General features: G+C 40.0%; 1 protein-coding gene across 2 annotated transcripts; it reads right to left on the minus strand.

Annotated features, from left to right (window-relative positions):
* Positions 1-4,812: 4,812 nt before the first annotated feature.
* LOC125462602 (parvalbumin, thymic CPV3-like) lies at positions 4,813-9,801 on the minus strand. 2 transcript variants are annotated; one of them, XM_048552810.2, is made up of 6 exons: positions 9,698-9,801; positions 9,259-9,412; positions 7,941-8,008; positions 7,705-7,837; positions 5,346-5,455; positions 4,813-5,073 (listed from the first exon to the last, which is right to left on the minus strand). In XM_048552810.2, exons 3-6 carry the CDS (start codon positions 7,999-8,001, stop codon positions 5,048-5,050), a joined length of 330 nt encoding a protein of 109 aa, XP_048408767.1. In that variant the 5' UTR covers positions 8,002-8,008; positions 9,259-9,412; positions 9,698-9,801; the 3' UTR covers positions 4,813-5,047. The 2 variants fall into 2 exon arrangements, with proteins under 2 accessions (XP_048408767.1, XP_048408765.1); XM_048552808.2 differs by having other exon boundaries at positions 7,941-8,011; positions 9,698-9,799.
* Between the last annotated feature and the right edge of the window lie 7,625 nt (positions 9,802-17,426).

Raw genomic sequence — 17,426 nt, forward strand, 5'->3', positions numbered from 1 at the left:
AAATTCAATCAAATTTGTTAGACATGAACACCTCTTGAAAAGCCAAGCTGACTAGTCTTGATTAATTCTTGTCTCTCCAAGTGGATATTGATTTTGACGCTCAGAAGTTTTTCCAAAAGTTTGCTTTCCACTGTCTTTAGGCTCAATAGCCTGAAGGTCTCTGGTTTGTCCCTACGACCTTTCCTGAACAATAGTACAACATTAGTTGTCTTTCAGTCACCTGGCACCACTGTTGTGGCTGGAGAGGGTTTGAAAATTCATGTTTGAGCCCCTGTCATCATCTTCCTGCCTCCTACAGCAGCCTGGAATACATCTCATCCAGGCATGGGGATTTATCCAATTCTAAGCCCACTAAAGTCATTAATACATTCTCCCTTATTTCCATGTCTACATCATCCTTTTCTAATATAAATAGAGATACAGAGTATTTGATTAAAATTTCACATACAGTTTGTCACTTTGGTCCCTGATGGAGCTTCATTTCCTCTTGCCTTTATTGTAGTTCTAAAGTGTCCTTGGATTTTTCTTTATTTTACCTGACAATTTTTTCATGTCTCCTCTCCATTATCCTAATTTTGTTTTTCAGTAATGCTCTGTACTTTCTTTATTCTTCTAGGACTTCTGTTGGATTTAGTCCTTGGTATCTACAATAAGTGTCCCGTTTTCTTCCCCTTATCTATTACTGTGGTGGTGAGCAATCTGCCTGAAGTCCTACTGTCCATGTGGAATAGATACTGTTACATTCCAGCTGATGTTACTACTGGACCTGTCAGATCACAGGCTGGAGTCTAACTTGATAGATCATAGTTTTTTTTTATTTAATGAGGTAGCATTTCACTGAGACGTAAGCACATGATTATGTGGATTTGATTTTAACAATAAAACGGAGCTTGAAACACAAAAGAAACGATAAAATATTATAAACCAAACTATTTTCTTCTGACATAATTTGAACAAATTCGAAACACAGTAAAAATACAATATTCAATCTATCCCAGCACCATCCCTTTATAGTGCTCAAACACAAGGGAGAGCTTGTTTCTTTATCACATCTATAAGTTTAACTTAATTGTTTCTTTCAATTCCTGGTCTTGAGCGTTTGGTAGTCTCTTATTTGATACATTACAAAACTGAATTTAGTCTTTTTCAATTTTAAATAATCCTTTCAGGAATCTAATCAACACTTTTGATCTGGAACTATCAACTAAAACACATACACTGAGATAACCTATTTCCTAACTGTTCTGTCTTCAGGAGAAACTGTTTCATACATATCACCTCAACCGTGACTTCTGCAAACTCATCAACAAAAGTTTTCCAAGCCAGGGGTTTTATTTTCCCTGAAGCAAATAAAAAAAATCCCTGATCTGACTAAACAGAAAGCACACTCATGTTCCTCAACATTTATTATATCCACCCTTAAAATTCTCCCAATGCAATTCTCAGGGACTTGTTCTCTCATAATTTTTTTAAAGACTGGCTTAAGAAATACTGACAAATTAATCATTAAATCCACTTCTAGCATGCAGGCCAAAACCAATCATTTAGTTCAAAATCCAAACTTGAAAATAACTATATCAAGACATATAAAGAAATTACACATTTCGCGTCACAGTAGTGTTTGAACATTTACTAGGCCTATTCAGAGGGTGGTTTAAAGTCAACATATAGAGTCTGCAGTCATGTACAGGTCACATACAGATCAGATATGAATATCAGATTTCTTAAATTGACATTAGGGAGCCAGTTAGGTTTTTAAACAATAGTCTGGTACTTTCTTGAGACTAGCAATTTTGCCGAGTTTTATCAACTAATTGAACTTTAATTCCCCCAAGTGTCTGGTGGAAATTAGACTTCACAGCTCAGGTCTCTGGATTACTCATCTAGTGACATTACCAACATCCAATCATCCCCTAAAGTTTACAGTCTTCACCAGATCACCAGATTTCCACAACAATGTGACAACCATCTAGAGTGATCACGGGTTCACATACACAATTTATGCACAGTACCTGCCCAACCAAAGAGCCAATAAATATAAGACAGTATATTCCCCAATTTTTAAAAATTCATTCATAGGATGAGGGCATCCCTGACTCAGCTTGCATTTATTGTGTATCCCATTACCCAGAGGGCAGTTAAGAGTCACCACATTGTGGTGGGTCTAGAGTGACATGTAGGCCAGAACAGTAAGGATGGCAGTTTCCTTAGCTAAAGGGGACGAGTGAACTTAATGGGTTTTTCCAGCAATTGAGCATGGTTTCTTGGTCATCATTACACTCCTAATTACAGATTTTTTTATTGAATTCAAATTCAACTATTTTCTGTGGCAAGCTTCTGGATCCCCAGAACATTACCTGGGTTGCTGGATTAACAGTCCAGTGAGAATACCACTAGGCCATTACCCCCGCCTTTAACAAATAGAAGGAGGTACATGGGTAAGCAGTTTAACTGATTTCTGGTTTTGAGCTTTCAAGAGTAGGAGGGGTGAACAAATTGTTGAGAGTGGGGAAGATTGCTTTGTCACTCATCAGCTCATGCCATCAGTCATTGGGGCTAAATTCCCTTTGTGAACTGAGTCAAGAATTTCCTAAACAAGCAATGACTTGCTACCAAGTTCCTTTTCTAGAGGATTAATGACAAATGTCCAATTCTTGAGATTTCTGCCGTTAGACACAATGATGCAAAATGTTCCTCCTCTCATCAAAGATGTGTCAACAGCTTTCTTCTTGAGCTGCTAGCAATTGTCACTTCTAGTCTGTGTCACTCAATTTCAGTGAATCCTCGATTTTATCTCTTTCTCATACTGATATTACAGGTGCTGGCAGCGTTTAAACAAAGCTAGGGTGACAGTCAGACTTCTTTCCACTTGCCCCATGAATTGCTCAATAGTGGAAAATCAATAAATTATTAACAAGGTTCTGAGAATTGGCAACAATAGTGGTTAGAGGCAAGAGATTAAAGAAGGATCACTGATGACGCACATTTTATTCATCTTGTGTACTGGTCTGGAATATGGACTAGAAACTAGGTAAGCCTCCTGCATTCGAGTACATTGTTGAAGATTTGAATGAGCTGGGGTGTTATTGAGACTTAAGAGTTACTGAAGGGAAAATAGGTTTGACACAGGAGCAAAATAGTTTTCTTGAAGGCAGTTTTGGCAAAGGAAGCAATGTGTGCATTCCAACCTGGGCTCAGAGGCAAGCATAAAGTTGAGATTTAAGAAGTGCATGTGTAACCTAGGTGTGTTATTGCTTTTGTTAAAATAAATGTGTACAATTATGTTGCACCTTTTATAGGCACTGGTCATCTACAAACACTTTACAGACAATTAAAAACGTTCTAATATTGTAAGGTAGGAAATGCAACAACTAATTTGCAATAGCAAGTTTCCACAAATAGAAATGTATTAATAAAAACTGATACAATTGTGGATGCTGTAAATCAAGAACAAAAACAGAAGTTGCTGGAAAAGCTCAGCAGGTCTGGCAGCGTCTGTGAAGAAAAATCAGAGTTAACGTTTCATGTCTATGAACATCAGTGCTGTCTTCACAGATGCTGCCAGACCTGCTGAGCTTTTCCCGAAACATGCTAATGATGCACAATACTTATTGGTGATTTTGTTGACTGAGGGATAAACATTAGCCAAGAGAGCAAATTCCTCTGCTCGTCTTTGAATTAATGCTTGTGGGAGCTTTTATTTCTGAGAGGACAGACAAAACTTCACTTGAAACATATTGCTGCGGTACAGTCACCAAACACGATTCTCAGAGCCAGCAATCTCTGACTCAGGAATGACAGTGCTACTAATCAAGCCACTACCGGTGCTTAAAGAACAGCTATGAAATACATTTACATTACTTCCTTTCAAAGTAGAGAGAGTCTAGTTTTAACCACAGTGTTAATTCACTGAGCAGGATTTTATCAGATTAACAAACATTTTAAAGATTTACAATGCAACTGCAACCTGGATTATTCACAATTTTAAGACTGCATTCTCAATCCGCACGATGAAATTCAACTTTGAATTCAGGTTTGTACAATATTTTAATGACACAATGATCAAATACTTAAATTAAAACAGATAAATGCCTTACTTTAATTTACTATTTGAGTGTGACAATCATTGGTTATTTATGAGCACATTTACACTGTTAAATTCTGAGACATGTACAGGACATAAACAATGTGATATGTAACAGCGAGTACCCCATTTTTCTGTTCAGGTGAATGGGAACTTCCAGGAAACTGAAGATCAGCAAAGAATCCTATTAATATCCTGGCCAACATTCTTTCCTCAGCCAACACACACAAAAAAAATGATCAGGTCATGCATCTTGCCGTGAGGCACTGGCTATGCATTTAGCATAACAACAGCATAACTGTAATCTATTGGACACCAGCTGCTTTGTGCCCTCCTGAAGATGTGTAGGTATAATGTAAATGCAATTTCTTTCCTCATTTGATGGAGCTTGGTGAGGAAAGAAATCCAAAGATATTGAAATATAATACAAGCTTCTACATGATGGATTGTGGAAACACAATAAAAAAAAATCAAACCTAAGGGACTTTCAAAGAATGCTAGCTTTCCTGCTTTTTGTTGCAAATGGAGTTCCCATCTGCATAAACCTCGCCTCTGAAAGAGATACATCATGTAAACGATGCATTGCAATAGATTTTAGAACCTGCAGGCTTTAAACATTAGGATTTTACCCACACCAGCTCTGAACTGGCAGGGTTTTACTTAACGCAACTTCTGAACAATCTTGAAACAGTTGTGTTGCAGACAACAGGCAACAAGAAAAAAAGCACTTGTGTACAAGGCAAAGTTTTTTTATTGTTTTCAGTCTTCCAAAGACACTACACATACAGAGCTGGTTAAACCACAAATTACACAACACCAGGTTATATCTGAATGCCTGAAGTGCTTCTAACATCTCTTCATTACAATAGAAATGTGTCATTTATGCTGCACTTGTGCCATTCAAACATGTGCCTTGTTTTTAAAGTACCTTTGCACTCAAATGGAAGTGGAGATAATGCTGCTCTATGAGAGTACCAGATCGACAAATTCTGTAAGATAAGATGTTGAGACTTTTATAGTTCTTACATTCAGTGGAAGACATCAGTTGCTTTAACAACTGCTTCAATACCCCAAAACAATTTTTAAAAAGATTTATAAGCATGAATGAAACACTTAAATGGCAGAAACAAAATGATCAAAGTGGTTTTTAACTTTTAAAGTTAAGAATTAGAATCCCGTCTGTGATATAGATTACAGTTGTTTTTCGGAAGAGTTCAAACATGTTTGAAAGTGATAATTCTTTAAAGATTAATCAACGTACCATCAGTACCAAGTCTCCCATCACCATCTTTATCTCCTCCATCCATGAATGTCCTGGTCTCATTGTCATTCAACACTCTGGCTCCAGCAGAGAATCTCTGCAGAAAGTACCTGGAAGAGCAAAACCAGTTAAAGAATGAATCCAATGTTTTCTTCAAAAGGCCATCTGGGAACATAATCTTCACCCCATGAATTCAAATGCACCTGTTATTTAACAGTGCAGTAGAGATTGCTCTCAGGTAACAATGATGTCTGGTCTTATTTACAAATCCAATTAAAGAATTATTTGTTCCTCCGTTGGCGCAAATGACTACTGAAGATAATTGTTGCATTGTGTTTCAGAAAATATTGCAATAGGCTTTAGCTTACGATAGTTTTAATGATTAAACTAGAAAATTAAAAACATTAAATTAAATTTTTTAAGAAGTAGCATTCTTTTGTGGAATGATCACAACATTCAAGATTCTATTGGGTCACAAAGCCAAGCAATACCGTTACTGGAATTAGTTTGGATGATGAACTATTCTTTAGCTGGAGAGCAGATAGAATGTGGAAGTTGAGGTGAATTGAAGTGACTATCAATATTATTGAAGCAAATACTGAAGACATGAAAGAATATTTTCATAAAGAAGTCCCAGTAAGTTTCTATGGCAAACCATTGGGGTCAGTGTTTGAGTCCCTTGATGTTGAAGTTTATTTGGGTCCAGAGTTGAAGTTGGATCCAACAGTTATCATGGCTAGTGTAGTTGGATAATGGGCTTCAGATCGGTATGACAGGTTGGCACAACATCAAGGGCCGAAGGGCCTGTACTGTGCTCTAATGTTCTATGTATTTAAGGAGTGGCTAAACACATGAGGGAGAAAGGAATAGAAGATTATGTTGATACGATGAGATGTAATTTCATTGAGGGAGGAGCAGGAGCTTTGTGCAGAACATAATCACTGCTCTGGTCCAGCTGTGTCAAATGGATTGTTTCTGTTCTATGTATGTAAATTCCTAGCCTCAATGATGTTCTAATAATTGGATCCAAGAGATATCCAATTCTGTACACAGAACAATATGACACAATTTCACACAGATGAGGAAAATCTCAGGCCTGTTCTGACTTAAGTGATGTCTGCCTAGCTAGTAATGATGGCGGTCCAAATGAGTTTGGATTCTTCAAGCAAGGGAAGTGGGGAAATTAGTGAATGAGCTAAGATATGTTGCTGTCCAAAGAAAGGACAGAGAACAGTGCAGAGAAAGGGCTTTTACTGTTATATGTGGAATTAAACTCCATTGGTTATTTACTTTCCTAGCAAGAAAACAATATAAATAGTGGACGTTGTCTTAATAATGTGTTACTTATGAAAGTGCTGAGAAGTCACTTGCCCAAGTGATTGATAGTTTATTTTAGAAAGTAACATAGAGGAGTATGGCAGTTAAGTGAGGGGGTGACTATTTACACAGAATCTATTCACAACCTCGAGCTATATCAAAAGGCACACCAAACAATTAGTTTGTGCTCCTGAGATGCTGCTTGGCCTGCTGTGTTCATCCAGCTTCACACTTTGTTATCCACCATCCAATTAATATCTTTTATAATGTGACAGCTAATATATGAACAAGGTCCTGCAACAACAAGGTCATAAGCAGGTAGCGGTGTTGGCTGAGGGATTAACATTAGTGAAGGAGCTGGGGAGAACGTTTTCTTCCAATCGTACCAAAACATCTTTTCCATCCACCTTTGGAGGTGGATCTTCATTTAAAGTGTGTTCCAATTGTTGGGATCTCTGGCAATGCAGCACTCTCTCTCAGTCCCACTTTGGACTACCAGCCTGGGTCTTGTGTCCACACGTCTGGAGTGGGCTGCAGCCCATGACCCTTTATCATGGAAGAAGTGAGAGTGCCGCCCAGTGAGCCGCAGTGGACATCGTGGAACAGCGATAATTGTATGTTTTGTATCTCCATGTGTGTTCCTTTTCCCTTGGATGGAAATAGTGGGACAGTGTTGGAAGGAGTGGCAGGCTGATTATCAACCTGTTTGAAACAGATTGTGAGGGCTTCTTCTCTGCTGGGTCAGTCTTGGCGTGGGACCTGATCCAGATTTTTTACACTACCTAGCCAGCCTCAAAGGCTCAGGAAGGGTTCTTGTGGGTCAGTCATAGTGCCACCACCTCTGAGTCAGGAGGTCCACGTTCAGGTCCCACCTGCTTCAGAGGCGAGTAATAACACACATGTACGTGTTAATTAGAAAATATCCCAAAATCTCTGGAAGAGCAAACTATTACCTCACGCCCCCCCCCATTAAAGATTAAATCGGAATTCACCATCATTTAATATCCAAGCAAAAAGGGAACCCAAGCTAGTTATAGCTTACTTTAATTCATCTTCTTCGATGAACCCACTGTCATCATCATCAATAGCTCGGAAAACTTTCCTGATGTCTTCAGCAGATTTTTTAGATAGACCGCAGGTCATAAAGAATTTCTTGCAGTCGAAGGAGTTATTGGCTGTGGAAAGGACAGGGAATGGATGTATCAAACCCGACCTCTTTCTACCTCTGATCAATTCTGAACGATGCTGATATACAAGAAGCAAACAGGGATACAGTACCTTGGCATTCCTTTAATGCGGTGGAAATGTCAGCGACAGACAGAACGTCAGTGATTTCCATTGTGAAACTGCTGGGAAATGAAACATAGCGGGGGGTTGAAGGGGATTCTGAGTGAGATGCCCTACTCTTTCATTGCTCACACTCAGTCTCTGCCATCCAGCCACACTCTTGTACACTCTCCCTCTCATTACCCACCTCCTTTCTCACTTGTCTCAGTAACTCGCCGTCACTTTTTCGACAGCTCCTCACGTACCCTTTCACCATCTCTTTCTCAGTTTCTATTCTCTCACCCTTTCGCTTTCACACTCTCTCCTCCCCTCACACATTCCCTCGCTCGCGAACTCGCTTTCTTTCACACACTTCCATTCTCACGTACACATATCCTGACCAGTTTCTCATTCACACACGCACACACCCCATCACTCTGACGATTCCTCTCTCGCTTGTAATATACAGTCGCGCCAGGAGACTGGAACTGCGGACATCAATGTAACCAAGCAGGCCAGGCAGCATCTGGAGGAAAGGAGCAGGCGACGTTTCGGGTATTACCCTTCTCCAGGACTGCTGTTTTCCTCCAGATGCTGCCTGGCTTGCTGTGTTTTTCCAGCCTCCTGTCTGTCTACCTTATTGCAGCATCTGCAGTTTTTGTTTTGGTTTCTAATCAATGTAATGATTCAAGTTGAAGATTGAAACTACCGTTGTCCGCAAGTGATCTTCCCATCGCCTTGCTTCTCTACACCGATTTCAGATGAGCTTGTAGTATTTCCCCTTTGCTGACTGGGCGACATTCGCCGCCGCCCTGCACTGGGATACTCCACTGTTGCCTGCGCTGCTTCTTTCAAAGAGCTGACTAATTAGGTCCACAGCTCCCCTTTCCCCACATGTTTCCCCGTGCATACATTATGTCCACATCATATCGATATTCTCTGCTAAAACGTGAACTGTCATTATCCCAGGTTACAATGCTGGCCCCTGACAGTGTGTGGGAAAACACGTTTACAGCGGGGGAGCTTCTTCCAGAAGTTCACACAGTCCGTCATGTGGAGACTGTTGACTCCAGCTCACCGATTTAAATTAGAAGTCCCAGGATCGAACCTCACACTCAACCCGAATACACTGAGGAAACTTAACCGTTACATCTCCACAACGTCCCAAAGCGATCGCACACTGTACATCTCATTACTAGAGCGCCGCCAAATAATAAAAAAAAGCTACTCAATGAATTTCAAGCAACTTGCAATTCATTCCTCAACTGTGTTTGAGAGTCGATCTGTTGTGGAAATGAAGAAGAGTAAAAACCCCTTCAGAAAGTCTCACCTCTCAGGGATCTCTGGGCCTTGCACCAGATCGGAGCGAAGTACCTGCTCTGCGTGAGTTCGAGTGGGAGACCTGCTTTATATGCGGTCCATTAAGGTGACTCTTCACTGTACTTGGGCTGTCTCGCATGGATCGGATGGACGAGTTTCACCTGCTATTGAATTTCGGAATCAACTAATAAGCTGCTTCTATTTATATCCCCAGCACACCTGATACATTTCAAAAGACACTGTTATGTGTAATGTGTGTTTTGTTGGGCTCTTACTTTGCACAACAAATAATTGCATGATTTGAAGTAACATTTTCTTTTTTTATAAAAAAAATGACGTCTAGCTTTTGATGTAAACTGTAGTCCAGTCTCGGTTTTCCAAAACCCCGCGCATGTAATTAATCTCTCCCTTTCCTCCTTCAGGCAATCCGACAGTTCATTTTGTTTTACCTGAGATATTAGCTCGGCGGAACGTGAGAACAGTGTTTGCTCCATTAATGCGAAACGAGTGACTACAGAGCGAGACTTTTCACCTTCCAGACCAGGGTAGTTGCTAGTTGCGGGATCTGTTTATCTTATTCTCTCATGGTATGTTGCCGGTGCCAGTGTTTGCTTTCCATCCCTCATTGAACTGAGTGGCTTGCTACACATCATTTCAAAGGGCTGTTAAGAATCAACCACATTTCTGTGGGTCCAGAGTTACATGCAGGTCAGATCGGGTAAGGATGGCAGATTTCCTTCTTTAAAATGTCTTACAATAGTAGTTTCATGACACCATGACTGAGACTAACTTTCAATTCCAACATTTTATAATTGATTAAATCTACAGCAGTCCTGGTGGTAATTTGAACCCCTCTCCCCAGACCACTGGCCTGGACCTTTGGCTCAATAATCCAGTGATGTTAGTACCATGCCATTACAACCTGCAATTTTGATTGCCCTGTTCAGGAAGACTGAGGATGTTACATTCCAGATAACAAAGTGTGGAGCTAGATGAACACAAAGCTTTTGTGCTCCTGAGATGCTGCTTGGCCTGCTGTGTTCATCCGGCTCCACACTTTGCTATTTTGGATTCTCCAGCATTTGCAAGTTCCCATTATCTCCGATGTTACATTCCAGCTTGATTTTCAGTTATTTTTTTCTAAACTTCTTGCACGGAATTGGGTGTCACTGGCAAGACCATCACTAAATGCCCCCAATCCTAACTATCCATGAGAAAATTCCAGGCAGCAAAATTCTGATGAGCTGTTGTCCTGAAATACTGTATATCCTTGGGATGTAGATACAAACAAAAGTGCAGTTAAGAAGGGAGTTTCAGGATTTTGATCAGTGGCAATCAAGTAAAATAAAAATGACAATTTTTGTGAGATAAAGTGCAGCAAGCATATTCTAATCCTACATCACCCTCACAGGGTCACTGAGAATGTAATTGCATAATAAGTAAGGACACCACATGGCTCTCAGAGCTGCTCTCTCATTCATTTTGATCTTCTTCATCTCCACTTCTCCACCCACTCTTCACATTCCTTGATTCCCTATAATCTGTCTATCTCAGTCTTAAATATATTCAATTATAGAGCAACCAAACCCTACAGGCATACAAATTTCAAAAGATTCATAAGTGAAGAAATTTCTCCTCATTTGAGTCCTAAAGGATTGACCAGTTACCTGGAGTCTGTGCTCCCACATTCTGGATTTAACAGCCATGGGAAACAATGTTTCAGTATTTACCCAGTCAAGTCCCTTCAGGGTCTAGGCCCAAAACATCAGCTTTTGTGCTCCTGAGATGCTGCTTGGCCTGCTGTGTTCATCCAGCTCCACACTTTGTTATCTCGGATTCTCCAGCATCTGCAGTTCTCATTATCACTCACACATCACCCTTCAGAATCTTGTTTGTTTCAATGACATGACCTCCATTCTTCTAAACCCCATCAAATATTGGCCCAATTCAGTCATCTTCTCATCTTGAAACAACCTTCACATCCCAGACACCAATCTCAACCACATTTGCTGTACAATTTGATCTCTGAGGCTAATTAATCTCTTTACGTTTATGTCTGATTTTTATATATACACCAATATAGCCTAATGTTATGGTCAAGCCAAACATCAAATCTGACAAATATAAGGGAAGCTGGTTAGCGGGCAATGGAAAGAGTGATGTGAAACAATCTGGAAAATAGGAAAAGGAGGAGGCCATTTAGCCCCTTAAGACTATTCCACCATGTAATTAGTTCACAGTTGATCAATCACCTGACATCATATACCCATCTTTGCTCCAATTTCATGAATACCTTTTTATAACAAAGGTTTATCAATTAACTAGCATCAATTGCCTTTTGTGGAAGTGAGATCCAAACATCTGCCACCCTTCATACATAAACGTATTTGTTAGTTACTCTTGGCAGGCATGACTCCGGTTTTTACGTTATGTGCCCAGTGATAGATTCCCCCACTAAGCTAAGGAGGTACTGTTCTATCTACATGATTTGTTTCCCTTTCCTAGCAATAGGAATCACAAAGATAGAGAGAGAGAGAGACAGTACTTGGTCTATCAATGCTGGAAAGCAATACTCATTCAGGGAATGTTTATTTTTAATAACCCCTTTAAGTCATTTTGATCATAATATTTTGTAACAAAATAGACTAAAATACAAGAGCTACTCTCCATCAGAGTTTAAGTCAAGTTAATACATGTTAAGTTAATAATTCAAAACTTTTAAAAACCGGGACAAATAGCAATATTTTGCTACCGGTAGGAAATAACTGTGACCAGAAAGATCTGGGGATTTTTTTCTAGAATTGTGAGCTGACTTGTGTTAGTGGAGTGAATTTAATAATCAACTTTTTGTAATTAAGCTTTTTGCCCCCAAATTAGATCCTCACTTCTCATTTTATTGATCATGAGGGCTTCATTGATTCAGATAGTCACTCTATTACCTAACTTCATATACCCATTTTTGGTACAATTTCCTTAATAGATTTTTATAAGAAAGGCATTATCAATTAACAAACATCAGTTATCTTTTGTGGAAGTGAGTTCCAAGCATTTGCCATCACATAAAGAACTGAAGGCTGCATCTGAACTGCTGACCTTTTAAAAATTTATTTTATGGGATATGAATGCTTCTGGCATTTAATGCCCATCACTTATTGTGCTTGAGAAGGTGATGATGATCTGTCTTCTTGAACTAATGCAGTGGTGTAGATACACCTATAGTACTGTGAGGGAGGAAATTTCAGGATTTTGGTGCCATGACAATTAAGCAAAAGGTAATATTGTTCCAAGTCAGGATATGACTGGAAGAGGAATTTCCTATTTGCATATACACTTGCTCTTCTAGGTGGTAGAGGTCGCAGGTTTAGGGGATGTTGTCATAGGAAGCTTGACAACTTGCTGCACCACATCTTGTTGATGGTACACATGTCTGTCTTTGTGCATCAGTGATGGATGGAATGGATGTTGAACATGGTGAATGGAGTGCTGATGAAGCAGACAGCTTCCTGTATGGTGTTGAGCTTTTTGAGTTCTTTTGGAGCTGCACTTGTTCAAACAAATGAAGGATTTTTTAAAAATTCATTCATAAAATGAAATATCTTCTTTGTTAGACGAGATGATCCCCTATCATTTAACTTCTACTATGGGTGGACACCCCAAATCTCACTTTTACCTCTTATTGGAGGTGTTGAGTGGGTTGCCGGGGATGGGTTGGATGCAGGAAGTGGAGTTGGCTGGTTGTGGACTTTCAGAACATTCCAGTGTTCAAGAGATTTGACCTTAATAATATCTGGAGCTTCCGGCTGTCATGAAATCCAATACTTTGATGTGAAACTTTAATCATCTCCGATTGAGTCATCGTTGGGTCCATTCAGTGAACACACACAATAGAAATCTTTGGACGTTATTGCCGATTTCTGGATTTACATACAATCTTATTCCTACCTAAGACCATTTGCCAAGGATTGTGACTGAGTCCATTTTGGTCGTGCACCCTATTTTCTTACTAACTTCATTACTTAGTAAATGCTCCCAGTTATTTCACATGTAACAACTACCCAGACTTCATTTTCTGAAGCTTGAGTTCCAAAGTGAAATTTCAGTCTCCTGTTTCTATCATCAATTATTCATTGACTGGAAAGTAATGTATCTTCGAATGGAGCTCTCCGTATAATGAATTTGCACATGATGCATAATCAGATGAGAAGACTGATGTGCAAAGGACAATGTGTATGCAGCAATGCTCTATGAGACTTTAGTTCAGAAATAGAAGAGTTTAATGTAACTAGTCCACATGGTAGCAACACTCATTCTAACAGCCATTATTTCTGTGAAATGTTTGAACACTGTCACTTCATAGAGATTGCCAACAATCGTTTTGGAATCATTCAAAATGCAATATTCAATAGGCTTAAAGGCTAATAGGAATAGGGGAAGATCAGGAGGTCATTCAGCTCCATGACCCCTGTTCCACCATTCATAGAATCATAGAACTGTACAGCATGGAAATAGACCATTTGTTCCAATTTGCCCATGCTGACTAGATCCCCTAAATGAATCTAGTCTAATTTGCCAGCATTTGACCCATAATCCCTTCCTGTTTATATACCGATCCAGATGTCTTTTAAATGTTGTAATTTCCTCCACCATTTCCTCTGGCAGTTCATTCCATACACGCTATGTGTGAAATGTTACCCCTTGGGTCTCTTTTAAATCTTTCCCCTCTCACCTTAAACCTATGCCCTCTAAGTTTTGGACTCCCCCATCCTGGAGATCTACCGTATCCATGCCCCTCATGATTTTATAAGCCTCTGTCAGATCAGCCCTCAGCCTCTGATGCTCCAGGGAAAATAGCCCCAGCTTAATAAGTTTCTCAATGGGATCATGGCTGAAATGTATGGAAACTACATATCCACTCTGGTAACATAACCCTTCAAACCTTTTTCCTAACAAAGCTCGATCAGTCTTAGTTTCTGGCATTTTTAGTTGAGCTGAAACCTTAACAGCTTTTCTGGTACACAGTTCCAATTTTTCATTACTCTCTGTGTGTAGAAAACCTGACAATTCCTTTGAGTGACTTAGCTCTCATTCTAATGTTTGTGTCACTTGTTTTGTTTTTCCTCACCAATGGAAACAATTTTTTACTCTCTATCCTACCAAAGCCTTCATCATTTTAATCACCTCACTTAAATCACCCCTTAATCTTCTGACCATATAGGAATATAAACTTAACCGATACAAATGGTTCTTACAATCTAACCTTTTTTACCATTCGGGGGCAGCTATCTTTTGAGAAACATTTGATAATGTAAAATATTTCCACCATCCAATGAGTGGGTACATGCAGTAAATTTCAAAAGAAAAGATTAAGACTTTTAAAAAAAAATTGTCTGTCTTCTTGGGACTCCAGAGTGTGCTGTTCCAGAAGCCAGACTCTCCTGTGTGGCACAGCTGAAATGCCAATCTTGAATTATGTGGGAGATGTGACAGGTAGGAGTTCAACACCTGGACCTTCATTCCAGACAAAGAAGGTGGCACCCTTGTCTGATTGACACTAGATTCAGCAGGCCATCCCAGGAAGAAACACGCAAGTCTCAAATCAGCCAGATGATGAGACCTTCAATTTATTAACAAGCCTTTACCCATAAAACCAACTCTGACATCTCAAGTGAAGCGTAAGGGAGTTGTTCCTGGTATTCAGGTCACTATAAATCTCTCAGACATCGCAGGAAACAAACTCTTCGGTCGTTAGTTCATTGCTGTTTGTGGGAGCTGGCTGTGTGCAAATAAACTGCTGCATTTGATACAACGGTTAGTGACTACACGTTAAGATATTTAATTGGATGTGAAGCACTTTGGGACAACCTGGTTGTGTAAAAGATACCATTGAAGTTCTAGTTCATTCAAGTTCAATTCATATAAATTCCCAATTTCTTCAGTGATATTTTATGCTTAAGATTCAATTTTGTAACCTAGTGATGCTTGAGTGTGGGAGGTAAGCTTTATGTCAGAATTAGAGAGGTGAAGAGAATTGACTATTCTTTGAGCTCAGTGAATGAAACAAATCATAAAAGTAATCAACAGAACAATCTGTTTAACATTGTTGTCATCCTGCTTGTCCTTAGGTGAATCTTGGGTGCCTATTGTTTAAAGATTTGAAACTGACAACGCTTGATTAGGTTCCAGGCAAGAACAGTCTTATTCACTGCTCCTGATTATTGTGCTCCTGAGATGCTGCTTGGCCTGCTGTGTTCATCCAGCTTCATACTTTATTATCTTGGATTCTCCAGCATCTGCAGTTCCCATTATCTCTTATTCACTGCTCCACCCAGTTCCCACTAGACCATTAACTGTCCTGTTTCAGAGCTAGTCCTTGTGGCTGAACGTACCACGAGCAGATACTGGCTCACAACTCTTAGAAACTTAAATCTTCACAAAGCAAGGAGGAAGAATCCACACTCTCTAAATATTTACATTAAAAGGGTTAATTGTGAGCAATGAATGTTTGCATTTATCAGAATTTCATAGAATTATATTGAATGCGTGGCACGGAAACAGACCATTTGGCCCAGCTGGTCCATGTTGACATTTGTGGTTCATTTTATATTACCTCATTCTTCTTCATCTCACCTGATCAGCAGGACCCTTTATTTATTTCACTCTTGTCTATTTATCTGACTTCTTCTTAAGGCTATTGGTTACAATACTCCCTGCAGTAGCAAGTTCTGAATTCTCGCTATTTTCTGAGTAGTGAAGTTTCTTCTGAATTCCCAACTGGATTTATTAGTAACTAATTCATTTTCATAGCCCCAACTTCTAGTCTCCCTTGTAAATAAAAACACCTGCTCCACTTCCACTCTATTAAATGCATCATAATCCTAAAGGCCTTTAACATCTCACTCCCTTTGCCTTCTCATTTCTGGAAAAGCCATAATTATACAATCTTTACTGATAGGTGTATATACCACCACCTCACCCTTCTACCATCATGCTCATAAATCATGTTTTGTACTTTCATATCCATTCCATAATATGGACAAATATTCACAGCAGAGGCTGCACATTGCTACTGCAATTCGCTCCTTCTGAGATTTGCAGGACTATTAAAGAAATGCGTAGCATCTGTTGGGGACCTTCACCTGAGCACAGAAGAGTCAGGAAGGAGGAGAGGGCAGTAGATAGCAGGCCATGGTTTAGGCAGAGTTGGATGGCGGGTGGTAAAGCACAGTTGCACGAGCTCCCATGGATGTGTGAGGATGGGGAAAGAGAGACAAATCTGGAAGACCCAGACCACAGAACACATGGCAGGAGTAGCTATGGGCAGCAGTCTTTTTAAGTGTGGGTTAGTCAATGGGTTAGTGGATGAATGCTGAACAGCCAAGGGTGATTGGGTCAAGTTGGTGTGGTTGGGTGTGATGGTCAGGTCAGAGGGCCGTCAGGAGAATGGTTGGACAAAGGGGTAGTCATGTTGGAGGGGTGGAGTTATCATGTGGCCATGAAAATGATGAAGTATTTCAAGAATAATGGGAACTGCAGATGCTGGGGAATCCGAAATAACAAAGTGTGGGGCTGGATGAACTCAGCAGGCCAAGCAGCATCTCAGGAGCACAAAAGCTGATGTTCGGGCCTAGTCTCTTTTGTCCAACTCATTCGTGCAGACTAGATATTTTAAATTAATCTAGTCCCATTTGCCAGCATTTCCCTTTGATTTTTAATTGCTTTACTTACCCTTCCATTGAGGACTGTATAGCACAATGCACAAGACTTGTTGCCTGTGGAATGTAAATCAGTAATATGGTGAAACAGCTTGAAAATCCTCCTGGCACACCCAATGGCAGATTGTAAGAGTGGGAGAGTTTCCTGGTTAGCCATCCTGGAGAATGCAATGGAAAGCCACTGCAGTATTTTGCCCTTAAGTTTCGGCCAATCCAATAGATGTCGATGGCCCAATCCTTGGAAACAAGAATGGATGCGGATAATCTTCCCTCTGGGGTGCCTCCATATTAAGCAGCCCAGGATTTCTCAGCAGCTCCCATTCTTACTGTGCTAGTGCCATCTGCATCCCTTAATTGGATGGGGAACCTAGAAGCTGTGTTAAAAACACTGCCTCTGATTAACATTGTGGAGCTGGTCTCGCTGCCGCTGAATGTGGTTTCAGGACCTTCCCCAAATCTGGTCTCA

Source organism: Stegostoma tigrinum, chromosome 23 (assembly GCF_030684315.1).
Source record: "Stegostoma tigrinum isolate sSteTig4 chromosome 23, sSteTig4.hap1, whole genome shotgun sequence".
NCBI classification, from domain to species: Eukaryota; Metazoa; Chordata; class Chondrichthyes; order Orectolobiformes; family Stegostomatidae; genus Stegostoma; species Stegostoma tigrinum.

What these genes read in the sequence shown, in the direction of transcription:
- LOC125462602 (XM_048552810.2), bottom strand. Translation starts at nt 8,001, where the DNA reads ATGGAAATCACTGACGTTCTGTCTGTCGCTGACATTTCCACCGCATTA. An exon ending in CGCATTAAAGGAATGCCAAG is followed by an intron (nt 7,838 to 7,940) that starts GTACTGTATCCC and finishes TCCTTTCCACAG; the next exon opens with CCAATAACTCCTTCGACTGC. An exon ending in TGGGAGACTTGGTACTGATG is followed by an intron (nt 5,074 to 5,345) that starts GTACGTTGATTA and finishes CTTATCTTACAG; the next exon opens with AATTTGTCGATCTGGTACTC.